Source organism: Nyctereutes procyonoides, unplaced genomic scaffold, assembly GCF_905146905.1.
Source record: "Nyctereutes procyonoides isolate TBG_1078 unplaced genomic scaffold, NYPRO_anot_genome, whole genome shotgun sequence".
In the NCBI taxonomy this organism is placed as follows: domain Eukaryota; kingdom Metazoa; phylum Chordata; class Mammalia; order Carnivora; family Canidae; genus Nyctereutes; species Nyctereutes procyonoides.
The window spans coordinates 18,142,524-18,159,289 of record NW_026575049.1 but is presented as its reverse complement, the minus strand read 5'-3'; the positions used below and the strand labels follow the sequence as shown (position 1 = coordinate 18,159,289).

At 67.2% G+C, this 16,766-nt stretch overlaps 2 protein-coding genes across 5 annotated transcripts; one reads left to right on the top strand and one right to left on the bottom strand.

Annotated features, from left to right (window-relative positions):
• Positions 1–308: 308 nt before the first annotated feature.
• ALG12 (ALG12 alpha-1,6-mannosyltransferase) lies at positions 309–7,241 on the bottom strand. 3 transcript variants are annotated; one of them, XM_055328025.1, is made up of 10 exons: positions 7,171–7,241; positions 5,184–5,405; positions 4,978–5,110; positions 3,802–3,975; positions 3,205–3,399; positions 2,674–2,777; positions 2,170–2,393; positions 1,060–1,229; positions 895–970; positions 309–779 (listed from the first exon to the last, which is right to left on the bottom strand). In XM_055328025.1, the coding sequence occupies exons 2-10, from the start codon at positions 5,349–5,351 to the stop codon at positions 548–550; spliced, it is 1,476 nt and encodes a 491-aa protein (XP_055184000.1). In that variant the 5' UTR covers positions 5,352–5,405; positions 7,171–7,241; the 3' UTR covers positions 309–547. The 3 variants fall into 3 exon arrangements, with proteins under 3 accessions (XP_055184000.1, XP_055184001.1, XP_055183999.1); XM_055328026.1 differs by having other exon boundaries at positions 7,115–7,190; XM_055328024.1 differs by lacking the exon at positions 7,171–7,241 and adding an exon at positions 6,978–7,098.
• A 200-nt stretch (positions 7,242–7,441) lies between these two features.
• On the top strand, positions 7,442–15,618 carry CRELD2 (cysteine rich with EGF like domains 2). 2 transcript variants are annotated; one of them, XM_055328027.1, is made up of 10 exons: positions 7,442–7,784; positions 8,703–8,785; positions 9,176–9,286; positions 9,623–9,714; positions 10,379–10,555; positions 11,718–11,813; positions 12,464–12,547; positions 13,264–13,359; positions 13,752–13,898; positions 15,326–15,618. In XM_055328027.1, the coding sequence occupies exons 1-10, from the start codon at positions 7,455–7,457 to the stop codon at positions 15,382–15,384; spliced, it is 1,275 nt and encodes a 424-aa protein (XP_055184002.1). In that variant the 5' UTR covers positions 7,442–7,454; the 3' UTR covers positions 15,385–15,618. The 2 variants fall into 2 exon arrangements, with proteins under 2 accessions (XP_055184002.1, XP_055184003.1); XM_055328028.1 differs by lacking the exon at positions 9,176–9,286.
• Positions 15,619–16,766: the final 1,148 nt, after the last annotated feature.

The following is a 16,766-nucleotide window of genomic DNA, read 5'->3' as shown; positions in this document are numbered from 1 at the left end:
AGGGGAGTGCCAGGTGTGCATGCGTGTGTGTGCGTCAGCACGTGCGTGATCGTAGTACACATGATGTGTCCACGTGTCAGTGCACGTGATGCCCGTGCATGTGGGAGCTGAGTATGTGCGGGGTGATGCTCGTGTGCAGCCACACCCTCCCCGTGTGCTGTCCCCGGGCCCGCTGGTATTAGACGCGCTTGGCACGCAATAACCAACGTGTGCTCCTTCAACAAAGCGTAAAAGTGCCAAGGTCATCACTTGAAACACGACCTGCGAGAAGGGAGTCTGTGCAGTATCACCCGTCGCACGATCTCCGCTAAGGAAACACGTAGATTTATTCGCAGCCCCTCTGGATCCCCGGAGCCCCATGTGCGACGGACCAGGCGCACCTGTGCCCGCAGAGTCCTCCCGCGGACTCACGGACCTCCTGTGGGGTGCGCTTCTTGGGCGGGGGGCAGCCGCGAGGTCGGGGCTGCAGAGGAGCAGGGCCTGTGCCCTGGGTCCCACCGTCCCACACGCGGTCCCATCTGCCAGGACACTGAGGAGCCCTGAGGCCTCAGGACGGCCCACGGCGTCTCTCCAGGAGCACCAGCCTTGTCTGCAGGTTGACGTCGAGGGGGGGCAGCCTGCTCAGGTTCAGACTCACCCCCGTGGTGCCTGGGACGCTGGCCAGGACTCGGTGCGTGTCCCTGTAGAGCGCCAGGTGCGCGGGGGCCGCCTCCATGAGGAGGTGCGTGTAGGCCAGCATGTACCCCGACCCGGGCCGCACGTCTTCCCTCTTGTCATACCTGCAAGGTCGGAGCGTGGCCGTTGACCGTGGGCCCCACGCGGCTCCCAGAGCCCAGCTGCCCCCGGGGAGCCACGCATGGCTGCGGGAGGAGCACCCAGGGGGCAGCAACGTACCTCCAGGCACTGTTCACTTCTAGAAACCGAGACACGCCCGTCTGCGCCGCGGCCACGTCGATGTGCAGTGCGACATCTGCGGACAACCACGTGCACCTGCTGAGAACCGCGAGCTGCGCCCGAGCCACACCGGAGCCGCCCCGGCCCCAGCCGCCCAGCACCCACCTGTCCCGGGGGCCACCAGCTGGTGCAGCTTGTGCATCGCCACACCACCGGGGTAGTTGAAGTGGGACACGTACAGGGCTGTGGCCGAGTAGGCGGCATTCACCGCGAGGTGTCCGATCACCAGCACGGAGCCTGCTTTATACAGCCAGGACTTCCTGTAATTGTTCAGCCTGAAGAGAGCGCCGTGCGTCTCACGGGAGGCTGCGGCACACGGACGCCGCCGTCCACCCTCACGGTCACCGTGGGCCCCAATCACCACGGGGATGTGATCGTCGGGGAGGGTGGGGGAAGTTCCTCTGTCCAACTCCACCCAAATGCCGATTTAAAGTTCATATTACATTTCCAATCATCTTGGGTTATCGCTCACGTCCAGGTTGGAGGGCAGACCCAGCCCAGGCGCGGCCCGGTTTGCACGGGAAGCGGAGGGCGCAGGGCCACCGCTGCCCTGGGAGCCTGGAGGGACCTCAAGGCCACCAGACCAGGCTGCTTCCTGCCCGTCCTCCACGGAAGCCTGGCAGCTCCCGCCCCAGCACAGACAGCGAGCCACTGCCTCAGCCCACGGCCCACTCCGGACGTGGCCCCGCAGCACCACCGCGGCTCCTGGGCACCCTGTTGTCAGGCCCTCGTTCCAGGCTGGGTCATCTCCTGCCCTCGGTAACACCCACACCCCCTTGTGGCCGTGGGCCCGGAGCACTTCCCTGTCCCTCCCAACCACCCCTGTCCCTCCCAACCACTCCAACCCTCTCTGACCTTCCCCGACCCCCACCCACACCCCCAACATTCTCTGACGCCCCCCCAACCCTCCCAACCACCCCTGACCCTCCCTGAACTTCCCTGACCCTCCACCTGTCACACGGCCCATCCCGTTGAGCTCCCTGCTCTGGCCCGAGGGTCAGGTGACCCCATGAGTGTCCTCCCAGGGCAGCGCAGCCGCGTGTACACGGGCCCACGAACCACACACTGACCCATCGGCGGGCCCAGGGCGGCCCCTCCTGACCCCGCGGCCCTCCTTCACCCGGGCGCCCACTTGGACCCATCTGTTCACCCGAACACCTTCCCCGAGGGCCCGTGGCATGGGCCGTGGCCGCCGAGGGACAGTGGAGGACTCACAGGCAGGCGCAGCCCCGGGCGGCCACAATGTTGAGCACAGGGAAGGTGTAGATGACGAAGCGCAGCTCCTTGTGCGGGAGCAGCGAGTACAGGGCCACAAAGCCCAGAGACAGGAGCAGCAGTGCCAGCGCCCGCCTGTCCACGGCGCCCAGGGGCACGAAGAACAGGCTGCAGCCGAGGCCGCGGGGCAGGGCCGAGTAGAAATACCACAGCAGCGGAGAGGTCTTGGGTGGGACGGTTAAGGAGGCCAAACGCCAGCGAGTCACCCGTCAGCACGGTCACGCGGGGGCGGGGGGTACAGCACCTGGGACTCCCAGCCTCGCCAGGTGGCCAGCCCAGCCCTCCCCCTCCCCCAAAGGACAGCTGGTCCCAGGACGTCCACAAGCCACTGCGGCGTCACTGAAGACCATCTGGTGGCTGAGGCGGAACGGAGCGTCCAGGGGCAGGTGCCAGCCGCGGGAGAGCAGGGGGGCTGCCGGGGACGCCCACACACGGGAAGGATACGCCCCAGTTGGAGCTTTTGTTCAGGACCGTGTTGTACCAAAGCACCTTTCCCTCTGGCCACACAAGGTATCGCCAGAAACAGGAGTCCACGGCCACCGTCAGTCCTGGGAGACACAGGAGACCCTCAGAAAGAACTCAGCCCCCAGCTGCTCAGACCCCACCGCTGCCGGGTGAATGGCAGCCCCGGGGGCCTCGGACCTGTCAAAGGGCCGCAACGTAGCCCCAAGGCACCTGCTTCACCAGGAGGAGCTGGCGCCTGGGGCCTGGGCTCCTCAGGAGGGCCCCCCCCCCCCCCCCCGCAGAGCTGGTGCAGGGACCAGCCACCCCACCCCCGCCTGGGGATGAGGCCCAGGGCAGGGGGGGGAGCGGGGGGGGGAGGGTCAGAGACCCCGAGGAGCTGGTTCGCACTGTAATGCCGCTGAGCATCAAGGCGGTTTCACTTAATAAAACAACCCTCCCCGCATCTCTCCCTCCTCCTGGCAGCACACAAAGCGCAGCTTCAGACTGATGCGCCCCCGCGGCCCCACTCACCCAGGCAGAGCGCCCCGGCCGGGAGGGCGCAGCGCAGGGCCTTGGCCACCGTCAGCCTCCGGGTGCCAAGCAGGAGCAGCAGCGCGAGGCCCAGGAAGACGCTCAGCTCGGCTCTGAACACGAGGATGGCGAAGGCCGACAGCCGGATGAAGCGGGCCCACCTCAGCTGCAGCCAGGCCGCCAGGGCCGGCAGGACTGCGAGACACGGCTGCTGACTCCCACCACAGGCGGCTGTGCCCCACACACCCCAGCCCGCCCCGTGCCTGGCCTCCCTCTCCACCTCCCCCAGCCCCCCACCCCACGCCCCCCGACCGCGGTCGGCCCCCAGGCACGGTGACCCCAGGCGCACACCATCCACCGCCTCCCATACTCTTCGGGGCGCCCGGGGCCACCTGCCGGCCAGGAAACCCTCCCAGGCGACCCAGGCCCCGGCTGAGAGCTGGGAAGACCCCTCAGCGTGGCAACGGAGGGACGCCCTGGCCCTCGCCACAGGCCAACCCATCCTCGGCCTTCCCTGCCTGGTGGGAAGCAGCTCTCGTCAGGCAGACGCATCCCTGACGGTCGCCCCTTCACCAGCACGGCTCGGCAGCTACCTACCCACAGGCAGGGCCAGCACGTTGGGGAGCGTCCGCGTGCAGTAGAACATAAGGTGGAACTGCGTGGCCGTCACCCAGCAGAACATGGTTGCCACTGTGGCCCCAAACTGCCGCCTCACTTCTTTTTGTAAAGTCCAGAGTCCGAAGATCACGCCGAGTCCAAGGACAGCCCTGACTAAACAAATGTGGCAATGTGCATGGCTGGCGGTGAAGAGCTGGGCACAGGGAGTCCTGAAAGGCCACTGGCAACGGGGAGTCAGTGCCCGGGTGGCAGCGAAACAGCCTCGGATGAGGGGAGTGCTCTCTGCTACGGAACATGGACTGGGTGCAGGGAACGGACAGCCTGGGCCTCAGCACCCCGACCCTAAAGCATCACTGACCGCAGGCCCTGGAGGGCCACGGGTAGGGCAGGCGGTGTCCACAGGTCTGTGTGACCGGCTCAGCATCTCACCGCAGCCTGCGCCACGTGCACGTGACACCCCAGGGCCACGCTGACGGAGGCCTGATGCCCCACACGGCCCCGGAGCTCCTGCCCTATGTAGCCACCCGGACGGTGGGGGATCTCCACACATAGGTGGACAGTTGGGGTAGCCAGGAAATCTAGGTCTCGTGGGTGCAGACATGGAAACACGGTGGTTGCTGGCTCAACAAGGAGGTTGCACGGTGATATATACGGGACATCCTAAATTTGGTTTTAAGAGGTATCCACACGCACACATAGAAAGATCCAGCAGGATTCGCACAAGGTGCAACCAGTGGTGACCTCTGGGTGGGGGAAGGGAGGCCTCCGACGCAGATCACTGGGCAGATCACTGGTTCCGCGGGGACAGTGGCTTCCAGGTAGACAGGCAGCTCTCTGCGGGGTGCGCAGCCCCACAGATGGCGCCGCACCTGCTGCCTCTCCCCCTCTCTCCTACCTGGGGAGGGGCCCCGGAGCCCCCACTTCACCCTCTCGAGAGCAGAAGCAAGACGCGCTCGGCTCGTTGTCCCACGTTATGCCCCAGAAAAGGCGGGGGTCGGACCAAGACACCTGCTCCGGATGACCAAGCTGAGTGGCCAAGGATGGCCAGGCATCCGACAGAAGGACACTCCCGAGGCGGGGAGTGTCCACCTGGCTCACAGAAGTCCCCTGATCGCACTCGGTGCCTCCCTCGTCCTCATCGCAAGACCCCCTTACCTACTAGTTGAGAGTAAAACTTGGGCACTTCCAGCAGGGACAACACGTAGACCACAGGGCTGGAGAGCGCTGCCACGGCCAGGGGCCCGAGAAAGGTCCTGGGGACCACTCCGGGAAACTCGAGATGGTCGTACTGCAGGGAGAAGGGGAGGTCAGCGCACGCCCGTGGGGATCTTGCATGCGCGCTCTTGCACGCAGGCGCTCACCTTGTCCGTGTCCAGCCGGTGGTAAAGCAGGTCGTGCATGGCCTGCAGGTTGAAGCTCTCCTCCACTTTGGCATAGGGGCAGGTGATGAGGTGGATGGCGGCGACAGCCACCAGCAGCCCCAGCAGCCGGTGCTGCTGGCCCGCGCCCAACGGCCTCTTCCCGGCCATGGCTCTCCCGCCTCACCTGCCTGCCACACTCATCGGCAACAGCGCCCGTGGGCCCTGGAGAAAGTGAAAACACAGATGCCCGGGTCACAAGCTCCCCGAGTCAACACCAGGAATCCGGGTGAGGGGCGCGCGGGAACTCTCTAAACCACTGCTCTAACGTCTTTAATTTGAACGCATGGAGAAAGTTGAGAGAAATCACGCTAGGGCACCTCCCGCATCTCAGGAGGCTATCCCACGCCCTGAGCTGGGCACCGATCTTTCCAGGAAGAAGGCTGTATTTGCACAACTGAGTCAGCCCTCCCTGTGGCCGGCAGGGTGGGGGGGAGTAGCGGGACGGGGGCTTCAAGACCAGTTACCAAAGAGCACACACTCTTTTCCCAGACCAAGACCCACGGACGGAAGGGAGTGTCACCGCTTTGTGTCCCTCTTTCTAAAGCGTGAAGTCTGTGAGGCTGAGACCACCGGTCCCCCCACCCCGGAGAAGGCCTCGGTCAGCACGGAGCCAGTGTGAAGGAGAGACATGGCCCACCGTCCTGCCGGGCGCCGCGCCGGGCTGGGGGCAGGCCCACCTGCTGCCCAGCCGTTCCCTGCGCAGCACGTGCGTCACAAGCTACAGAGGGAAGAAACCCAGGCGAACGCGCGACTGGACCTCACCGCACCAGCTACGCGGTCCTTAAAAACACGTTAATGCTTTAACTCCCAGCAAAGCCAAGGAAGCCACAGACGTTCCCGTACTGTTCTCTGCTCCCCATGCTGCTCTGAGAGGGGGAAGCGTAGAAAGAAACAGGAAGCACACACCCAGCAAGTTGTTGGAACGGCTGCCCCAGGTCTGCCAAGACCAGGCCGGTCCCCCAGCGCCCACCCTGTGCGGCCTCCCGCAGGACGCTCCCCTGCAGGAAGATGCAAACAGCGGGTGGCGAGCTGCAAGGTGTGGCTGGCCGGTGCCTGTCGCCCCTCAGGACTGGGTGCTCTCCGCTGGAGCCCATGTGCAGGGAGGGAGGGCAGGTGAAGGGAGCAGGCAGGTGGGGAGCAGGTGCAGGGGGCAGGTGTGTGGAGCAAGTGTGGGAGGCAGCTGAGGGGAGCAGGTGCAGGGTTGCAGACAAAGGAGAGAGTAAGTGCAGAAGGGAGTAAGTGGGGGGGGCAGGTGCGGGGGGGGGGCAGGTGAGGGGAGCAGGTACATGGGTGCAGAAGGAGGAGGGAGTAAGTGGGGGGGCAGGGGGCAGGTGCGGGGCTGCCGAGGGGCGTGGGCAGCTGCGGGGCAGGTGCGGGGCTCCAGACGGAGGACGGAGTAAGTGGGGGGTCAGGTGCAGGGGAGCAGGTGAGGGGAGCAGGTACACGGCTGCAGAGTGAGGAGGGAGCAAGTGGGGGGTGCAGGGGGAAGGTGCGGGGATGCAGATGGGGAGGGAGTAGGTGCGGGGGGGCAGGTGCGGGGCCGCCGACGGGCGGAGGCAGGTGCGGGGCAGGAGCGGAGCAGGTGCGGGCAGAGCGGGCAGGTGCGGGCAGGAGCGGAGCAGGTGCGGGCAGGTGCGAGCAGGAGCCGGGCAGGAGCGGGCAGGTGCGGGGCAGGAGCGGGGCAGGAGCGGGGCAGGAGCGGGCCGCGCGGCGCCGCACACGGACGCAGCTGACCTGGGCCGGCAGCTGCACGCGGGGCCGCTCGCGGCGGACGCCAACCGCGAGGCCCCGCCTGTCCCCGCCGCGCCGGCTCCGCTCCCGCTCAACGCGGACAGACGCCTGGCGGGACCCGAGCGGCCGGCTCCCCTCACCCAAGCCGTGGCTCCCGCGGCTTCGGGGTCCCCGCCGCGCGCCCTGAGAGCCCCACCTCGCCAGCCACCGCGTCGTCCCTCGAAGCGCAGCCCCCAGCGCGGCCGGAAGCGGCGCGGCGGAAGCCGGGCGGGGACGAGAGGCCGTTGCCCACACCTAACATGGCCGCCAGGGCCTCGCTCCCGGCGCGGCGCCCCCTGACCGGAGTAAAAATGGCGTCCGGGCGGCGCGCGCGAGGGGCGGGCTCCCTTCGCCTCGCCCCGGCCCCACCCCCTCCCGGCTGGACGCTGACCCGGGGCCCTCCTATTGGTCGCTTCTCGTGGCGAGCCCGGATTGGGCCACATGGGGACGGAGTGGGTGCGCCCGGCCAATAGCGGCGCGAGGGCGGCCAGTGGGCGGGACCTCGCCCGGCGCCGTCAAGTAGCCCCGGGAACGGCCGGCTCCGCCGAGCGCTGGGCGGCCGGTTCCCGCTGGACTTGGACGCTCCCGCGGCCGCGTCCTGCGCAGCGCTGCCCGACTCGGCCCGCCATGCGCCCCCGCCGGCCCCGGCCCCCGGCCCCGGCCGCGCTGGGGCTGCTGCTGCTGCTGCTGCTGCCGCCGCCGCCCGGTGCGGCCGCCAAGAAGGCGACGCCCTGCAAGCGCTGCCGGGAGCTGGTGGACAAGTTCAACCAGGTGGGCCGCTCGGACCGGGGGCGCGGGGCGGGGCGCGGGGGCTGGCCTGGGCGGCGGCGCCGGGGCGGCAGGGTGGACCGGGTCTCGGACGCAGGGTGAGCCCGGGGTGGACAGGGTCACCCCGCGATGGACAAGGGTCTCGGACCCAGGGTGAGCCCGGGATGGACAGGGTCACCCTACCATGGACAGGGGTCATGGACCCAGGGTGAGCCTGGGGTGGACAGGGTCACCCCGCCATGGACCTGGGACACAGACCCAGGGTGACCCTGGTATAGACAGGGTCACCCCGCGATGGACAGGGGTCATGGACCCAGGGTGAGCCCGGGGTGGACAGGGTCACCCCGCCATGGACCTGGGACACAGACCCAGGGTGACCCCGGGATGAACAGGGTCACCCTGCGATGGACAAGGATCTCAGACCCAGGGTGACCCCAGGATGGACAGGTTCACCCTGCGGTGGACAGGGGTCACAGACCCAGGGTGAGCCCAGGATGGACAGGGTCACGCTACCATGGACAGGGGTCATGGACCTTGGGTCACTGTGCGATGGACAGGGTCACCCCGCCATGGACCTGAGTCACAGACCCAGGGTAAGCCCACGATGCATATGGTCATCCTAAGATGGACCTGGGTCATGGACCCTGGGTCACCGTGCAATGGGCAGGGTTACTCCTCCATGGACCTGGGTCAAGAACTCAGGGTAAGCCCGGGATGGACAGGGGTCATGGACCCAGGGTCGCCCTGCAATGGACAAGGGTCACCTTGTGATGGACTCCAGGTCATCCTGGTGATGGACCCGGGGTCACCCAACAGTAAATGGCATATTGTCCCCACAGTGGACTCAGAGTGACCCCTATGGTGGACAACAGATGTGTGGGGGCAGCAGCGGAGCCCCGTGCCCACCCTCTCTCCTCGCAGGGAATGGCGGACACCGCGAAGAAGAACTTTGGTGGCGGGAACACAGCTTGGGAGGAAAAGACGCTGTCCAAGTACGAGTTCAGGTGGGTGCCGTCACCCCGGCTCTGGGCAGCCCAGCTTCGGCGCTGGACACGTTCCCGTGAATGTTGTCACCCACATGGACGACAGACACACAGAAGGGTCCCTTCGGTGAGGTCACCTGTGTGCTGGCCCCTACACGGCCCTTTGCTTCCACACTTGTCCCCCTGTCCCCTCCCTGCACGGCCAAGGGGACTGAGTCCCACCCCCTCACTCTGACCCCCACCCCAAGTCCCAACTCTGCTCGTCCCCAGTGTATGTGTTGAGGGTCTTTTTTCACCAAAGTGCCACCATCCTTCTGGCGTGGCACCACGCGGGGCCTCGGTACATCCCTATGGGGTGACGCCGACGCCCTGGGCTCGCCTCCGTGCGGGGCTGACGGGCTTGCGTTTCAGTGAGGTCCGCCTGCTGGAGATCACAGAGGGCCTGTGCGCCAGCAGTGACTTCGAGTGCCACAGCCTGCTGGAGGAGCACGAGGACCACCTGGAGGCCTGGTGGCTGCAGCTGTGAGTGCCTCCATGCCCCCCGCGCCACAGCCTGCCTCCCATAGCTCCAGCCCCACTGCTTTCCCCTGGGTGTTCGTTGAAACTAGCATTTGTGACTTAGTTTTTAGTTTATAAATTTGCAATACTTTCAAAATTAGGAGAGTTTGCACATGCTCACTCGGTCCTTGTTATGCTCTGCGGCAGCTGCAGGTGGGTGGCACCTGGAGCACCTGCTCGCTCCTAGACGGGCGCCCCCTGAGGCCGGGACACGCTGGGGCACGTGCTGTCACACACCGCGTTTTTGTTTTGAAGAAACCTGTCACGTAAGCTTCAACGACCACATTTTTAATTCCTCAGGAAGAAGGAGTATCCCGATTTATTTGAGTGGTTTTGCGTGAAAACGCTGAAAGTTTGCTGCTCCCCAGGAACATATGGGCCACACTGCCTTGGTACGTTGTCAGGGCATCTCAAGTGTCCTCCGTCGTTCCCGGTGTCTGGGTGCTGAGTCCCAGGTGGGCAGAAGCACAGCTGGCACCGGGGGCGCTACCCGCACCAAGCCCCGGGGCTGCCGCGGCCCTCCCACCATCCCCGCGGGGCCTCTTCCCTGGGCTGGGCAGCCCTGCGTGTCCGAGCCAGCCCTGCTGCCCTCACAGGGGCTTCCGCGGCCCCGGCCCAGCCCTGCGCACGGAGGAGCCGAGCCCCGCATGTGTGAGGCCAGGGGCAGGGGCATCTGTTGGGTGGGAGGCGTCACCTGCTGAAGCCAGGCTCTCCTGTGAGAAGGTACGCGCAGAACCAAAGCCACAGTTTGCTGCGGGCACCACGTCCACCCACAGAAGCCGGCTGGTGACGTCTCGTTCTCCCACCGCGGCCCTGGCTGTCCTCACGGCCCCGGCTGCGGACCCCAGCGGGTCACCCCATGCACAGCCCCGCGCCCACCTGCACTCCCCGGAGGATCGTAGTGACTCGGGCAGGAAGCAGGGTGTGTGTGGACTTGAGAGCGAGACCCACGAGCTGCCCTGGGTGGGAGCAGGGGGCCAAGCGAGGTGCCACTCCCTGTGAGGCGATGTGTCCCTGCCTGCGGGTGTCTGAGTGGCAGGTGTGTGTCGCCCACAGCGTGCCAGGGTGGCTCCGAGAGGCCGTGCAGTGGGAACGGGCGGTGCAGTGGGGACGGCAGCCGGCAGGGGAACGGGTCCTGCCAGTGCCACACTGGCTACCAGGGGCCCACGTGCACCGACTGCATGGATGGCTACTTCAGCTCGCTGAGGAACGAGACACATAGCATCTGCACAGGTACATCGGCGGCGCCCGCTGAGCAGCTGGGTGGGCACAGGGCCCGCTTCCTGCAGCTGCCGGTGCCCCCGCACACCAGAAGCACAAGCAGGCCCGGGGTGCTCTTGCCTCCTGTCTGAACGACCCTGGGAGGAAACAGTGGGTCCCCTTCCCCTGGCATCCTCCAGAAAAGGATGGGGCGGGTGGACGGGGAGGACACAGCCTCCAAGTCACGTGCCCACTGCTTCGGGGTGACCCGGTCCTGCATGTCTGGGCAGAGGTGTGTGCTGGGCTGCAGCTGCGTGGGCAGGATGGCCCAGCCGCAGGGTGCGGGCAGCGAGCAGAGGCGGCCCGGCCCCGGCCCCCAGCCCCCACAGTCAGGGAGGAGCGCACCTGTGGCCCCGGGCTGTGACCTCCTGCCCCCATCCCCTTAGGAAGACATGCGGCCTTGGCGACTGGGCACCGGGCCAGGTGGGCCCCCCGGCCCCATGCTCCGAGGCGGCCTGGCCGGCCCTGGGCTCCCCTCGGTCGGGGCTGCACGTGGCCCCGTGGGGTCCTGCATGCAGAGCCCTGTCCGCTGTGAGCGAGCACGCTGGACGTGGGGCGGGCACCACCGTGCCTCCTGTCGGGGCCAAGGCCCAGGGGCGGCAACGTGGGCACATGGAGGTTGCGATGCCTGGAGGACGGCGTGCACGGCACCCTTCTGGCATTCTCTAGTCGGTTCTCCCGATGTCAGGAGACTCCTTGGCATCCCGGACTGTGTTTAACCCCACATCAGGGCCGGGCCCTGGCCTGCAGCCCTCAGAGCTTCCGTGCAGGATGTGCGCGGGGTGCTGGGCAGGCCGCGGCCTCTGCCTCGGGCTCCCGTCCCTGCCTGGCCTGGGATGTGGGGGCGTGTGGGGCACGCTGGGCAGGGCCGTGTCCATGGAGCAACCGGAAGGGGCGCAGGAAGCCCGCTTGGTGGTTTTCTCGTTAAGCTCAGGGATCTTGTGAATCACAAGGCTCAGTTTTTCTGTTGTTGAATGAAGTTTGCTTTCTTGGGGTTTTTTTCTTACTCATATTGGGTTTTTGTTTTCATCGTGCGGAAGGTAAATTCCTCATTTCTGAAGTGACCTCTGTGTCGCGTGGGTTACTAAGAACAGGGTTCACACGTGCTCACGGGTGTCCCTCCCCCGCCTTCCAGCCTGTGACGAGTCATGTAAGGAGTGCACGGGCCCAACCAACAGGGACTGCAGCCAGTGTGCCGTGGGCTGGGTGCAGGAGGACGCAGCCTGCGTGGGTGAGGCCGGGCGGGCTCTGGGTGGCCTCTCCTCTCCTCCTCCACCCCCGCCCCACCCTCCTTTCCCTCTCCCGTCCTCCCTCCCCCTCCCATCTCCACGAATAGGTAGGCCTGCTGCTGTGCAGGCAGGGAAACCGAGGCACGGGCCCCCCTTTGGCCTGGAGAGCCATTCGGTGGGCTCAACAGCCACAGTGCCTGCCCGGTCCAGCCAATGAGCGGGGAGGCGGGCCTTCATGACGCACACCCAGCCGCGGGGTTCGGGCCCTGGGCCCCGCCCGCCCAGCCTGGTGGCCACCGCGCCCTCTCCTTGGCACCCAGTGGCCCCGGGGAGGCCTGGGGGCAGCGGGAGGAATGGCCGGTGGAGCCGGGCTGCCCTTAGGCCCATCGGGGGCAGGCTCCTTCCTGGGGTCTGGTCCCGAGGGTGGTCGTGGCCCTGACGCTGACCTGGAGCCACGCAAGTCCACACGGAAGCACAAGACTGTCCTATGCCTGCTGGGGGTCCCTTGTGGGGGCCGCGCCCCCGGCCCCCGTCCCGGCCCGTCACCCCTGCGCGAGGGAGAGCCGTGGCTGAGGGTCGTGTCCAGTCACTGCCCGCATCCTCCGCGAGGTGGCCGGGGGTCTGTCCTCACGGCCGTGCTGCTGTGTTCCAGATGTGGACGAGTGTGCAGCAGACACACCGCCCTGCGGCGACCAGCAGTACTGCGAGAACACCAACGGCTCATTCGTGTGCAAAGGTGCGTGGTGGGCGGTGGGCATGGCCGGGCCTCACCGCGGGGCTCCGAGGCACTCTCCTCACGTTAAGACGTTAAGACGTGTGAGGGGCACCGAGTGATAGACGTTTGCTATGCAAAATCAGAAAATTCAGATATGTTGAAAAGCAAGTAACTTTTAAAGCTCCAGTTTCCTCCATCCGTCATTTCATGCCGCTCGCCGTCCCCGCTGCCCTCCCCTGCGGGCCCTGTCCCCATGTCACATCACAGCTCTGGGGCGCCCGTGCCGCGCTCTCCAGCTGGCTGTGTTGCTGGAGGTTTGGCTCAGGCCGGTTTCCCACAGCCGCGACTCCGGGTCCTTCCTTGTTTCCTTGGCGGAGTCTCCAAACTGCTCAGGAGTGTGGACGGTAGGGCCGCAGCGTCCCCGGAGGTGGCGACCGGCTGCTCTGACCGCGAGGCCTCGCCTGTGAGCGTCATGCGTTGTCCCATGTGTCCCCCCTGAGCTGCTCACAGTGTCCCCACCGTGCGGTGACTGGGGAAAAGCTGCCATGCGGGCGCTGGCTTTGGAAAGATGGTCTGCGGGGGCCCGGCGGCCTGCGGTCACAGCTCCGGGGGCACACGGCACACGTCACTGGACCGCGCACAGATGTCGGGGATGCGCAGGTCCTCACGCGGTGGCCTTCCAACCCATTCTGCTCATGGGAGGCAGTCCAATGTTCTGTCTCTCCCTTTGTTTCTAGAATGTGATGCTACGTGTGTGGGCTGCACGGGGAAGGGTCCCGGGAGCTGTAAAGAGTGCATCCCCGGCTACAGCAGGGAAGGTGACCAGTGCACAGGTCAGTGCACTGCACTAGGGGGTAGGGGCTGGGGGGCACGGACTCCAGCACTCCCTGCGAGGGTGGGGGCAGGCTCTGTCCTGCGGCCCCCAGGAGTGCGCGGTCCTGGTGACCCTGTGGCCTGGGGCTCTGCTCCGGCCCCCCACCCAGGCCCCCGTGGCCACTGAAACCGCGTGGAAAGGGGCGGTGGGCAGACACCCCCTGCATGAGCGGCCCCGGGCCCAGCTGCACACCCGCCCCTGCCGCCCCTGCCTGCCCACTGCCCGACCCAGAGCTGCCCTGGATCCTGCCCCGAACCCTCCCCGGTCTCCGTGCTTCCCGCGTGGGAGCGAACCAGGCGAGCATGTGCCCGTGATGGGCCAGGCAGCCACCCAGCGCAGCCCTTCTTGCAGACGTGGACGAGTGCGCGGGCGTGGAGAGTGTGTGCATGCGCCACAACGAGAACTGCTACAACACTCCCGGGAGCTACGTGTGCGTGTGTCCCGATGGCTTCGAAGAGACGGAGGACGCATGTGTGCCCACGCAGACCCCGGGCATCGGTGAGTGGCGCGGCTCTAACGGGTGTGCGCGGGCGCTCCCAGCTCAGGAATCACCCCAAAGACAGCCCTCCGGGTTGACATGCCCACCCGACAGGAGGGGGCCGCACGGAGACTCAGTAACCGCGGAGTTAGCAGGCGCCCAGGGCCCCGAGGGCAGGAGCCTCGGTCTCTGCCGGCCGCTGTGTCAGCTTTCCCTGGGCCCACGGCTACACCCCCTCTGGTCTCTGCCTCTGTCCACACACCTCCCGGGGCCTCTGTGTCCACGTCCTAATTTCCCTCTTCCTACGTGGATGCCAGCTGTTGGGTGAGGACTCACCCCGATGACCTCCTCTTATCTTGTCCGTCTGTAAAGAGCCTGTTTTCACATGGCATCCACTTCACAGCTACTGGGGGTCAGGATGTCAGCATGTGGGGGGGCACAGGTCTTCCTGGGACAGAAGTGTGAGAACGTGGAGCAGCGGGGTAGTGTCAACAAAGCACCGATGAAGAATCTTACTGAACAACTGCCCCGACACTGACTTCAGGAGCTTCCTGACCCCAGCAAGGATGGGGCAGGCAGGGCAGGGCAGGGGCTGGCAGGGTGGGCAGGGCAGGGGCAGTGAGGGCTGGGGCAGGCGGGCAGGGCAGGGGCTGGCAGGGAAGGCAGGGCAGGGGCAGTGAGGGCTGGGGCAGGCGGGCAGGGCAGGGACTGGCAGGAAAGGCAGGGCTGGGCCAGACAAGCAGGGCAGGGGCAGTGAGGGCTGGGGCAGGTGGGCAGGGCAGGGGCTGGCAGGGAGGGGAAGGCAGGGCAGGGCCAGATGGGCAGGGCAGGGGCAGGGAGGCCAGGGCTGGGCCAGGCAGGCAGGACAGGGCAAGACAGGGGCAGCGAGGGCTGGGTGGGCAGGGGCAGGCCAGGGCTGGGGCAGGTGGGGAGGGCAAGGCAGGGGCAGCAAAGGCTGGGGCGGGCAGGCAGGGCAGGGGTGTGGGGGGGAGAGCAGGGCTGGGGTGGGCAGGGGCGGGGAGGACAGGGCTGGGGTGGGGAGGGCTGGGGCAGGCAGCAGGGCAGTGGCAGAGAGGGCAGGGAGGGCAGGGCAGGTGCAGAGTGAGGTTCCTCTGAGGAAGCCCTGGCGCCAAGAACAGGGAGGAACGAGCAGGGAGCAGGGCCACAGCCACCTGTGCCCCCACAGCCCTGGGGCCCGCCCCTGCAGGTCCCCACTGTCCCCAGCCCTGCTCGCGGCCGCCAGGGAGCATCGCCAGCTCGTATCTGTGGCTCGGGTCTGTGGGGCGAAGGGGGGCGACCCCGCCGTGCCTCCTGCCCGACGCCCCGGGCCGCTGGTCCGCGGGGAGCAACCCCATCAGGACGGGGGCACCGCCTGGTCCCCCCAAAGCCTACCCCCCCACAGGCCTCTGGAGCCGGGATTTCACCTCCCGCTGTTGTCTCCCCGCAGAGCTCACGGCAGGCCCCACGCAGCCGCTGCCCCCGCTGCCCCCGCGGGAGGACTTGTGACGCACGTCCAGAACCTGAGCCAGGCCCCCCCTTAAATTATTCACTGAGCCCGGAGCGCTCCTCACTCCTGCCCCGGGGCTGCGGACCGGCAGCTGCCGCCTTGGGAGTCGCTCGTGCCTGGTTGGCCTTTAGAAAAGCTGCAATTCTCGGTTGTTCTTAAACAGATTTGTATATTTTGATACTATTGTTTATAATAAAATTGACCGTTGAGGGTAGACAGCCACAGAACACGCATCTGCTTCTGGTCTCTCTGCGTTCTTGCGCGCCTCGGCTGACCCCCTTGCCCTGCCTCCACGTCTGGGGGGACCAGGCCAGGCACCCCTGAATTCCTAGAGGGGACACGAGTGGGCAGCCTGCACGGGCGGGGTCTGCTCTTGACCAGGGGCACCTGTTGGGGGGTTCACTGGGGGTGGGGCGGAGGGCATGGTCCTCGCGCGGACACGTGGTTTGCTTGTGGAGATGGGGCTGGAGGGTCCAGGCCACGTGGCTGGGGCAGGGAACTGGTTCCCGTGGGAACCCAGAGGGTCCTGAGTCCGCGTGGTGGGGTCACCGGGGCTCTGTAGGCATGCCCCCCCTCTCCACGGGCGGCATGCAGCAGGGCAGGGGAGGCCCGTGCTGGAAGCCAGGAACCGCGCTGGCTCCCCTGTGGTGCCCTGGGGGCTGTGCCAAGGCCCCACCCTGGGCCAGCAGGTGGCTCTGGGCCTAGGGCGCCCCGTTACCCCCACCCCGTCCTGCTCTGGAACCCCCACTCAGGGCCCCCCAGGGCGGTAGAGCAGCAGGCTGATCTGGCCCCCAGAACCCACCAAGGTGGTCTGTCCTCAGGGCCTCTGCACCATCCTGTGGGGGGGGGTGTCGGGGGGGGGGGCTGGCTCCTCCCCTCCTCCCGCTCCATCCTCCCTGGCCCCCTGGCTGTCAGCTCCCTGCCCCTGCCCCTGCCCCTCGGGTCTGGAGCTGCCTCCCCTGCAAACAGGCGCGTGTCCCCGGCCCAGGTGCGTCCTGCGGTGTGAGTAGCAGCTGGACTGGGGGGCCACGTGGGCAGGAGGGCGGACCTGACCCCAGCAGCTCCTTGCCACCCAGGCGTGGGGCTCCGGGCATGGGCAGAGCCCGCGGGACCACGGGGTGGGCGGCCCACGTGCACAGGTGGGGGGCCCGGGCGCTGACCGCCATACCTTGGGAGCCCCTCCAGGGGCCCTGGCTCTGCTGGGGTTGGGGTGACTCAGTGAAGCCCCGCTTCTGACGGCGACCCCCGCCCAGGGCCTGCAGCCTCCGCTCCGGCCTGGGCAGCGTCGGGGGCAGCCTGGGCCCGGAGGCGGCGCCGCCAGCAGGTGGCGCTGCGGGACCAGCCCAGGGACGCCGTGCGGGGACCCGCGAGGGGCGGGGAC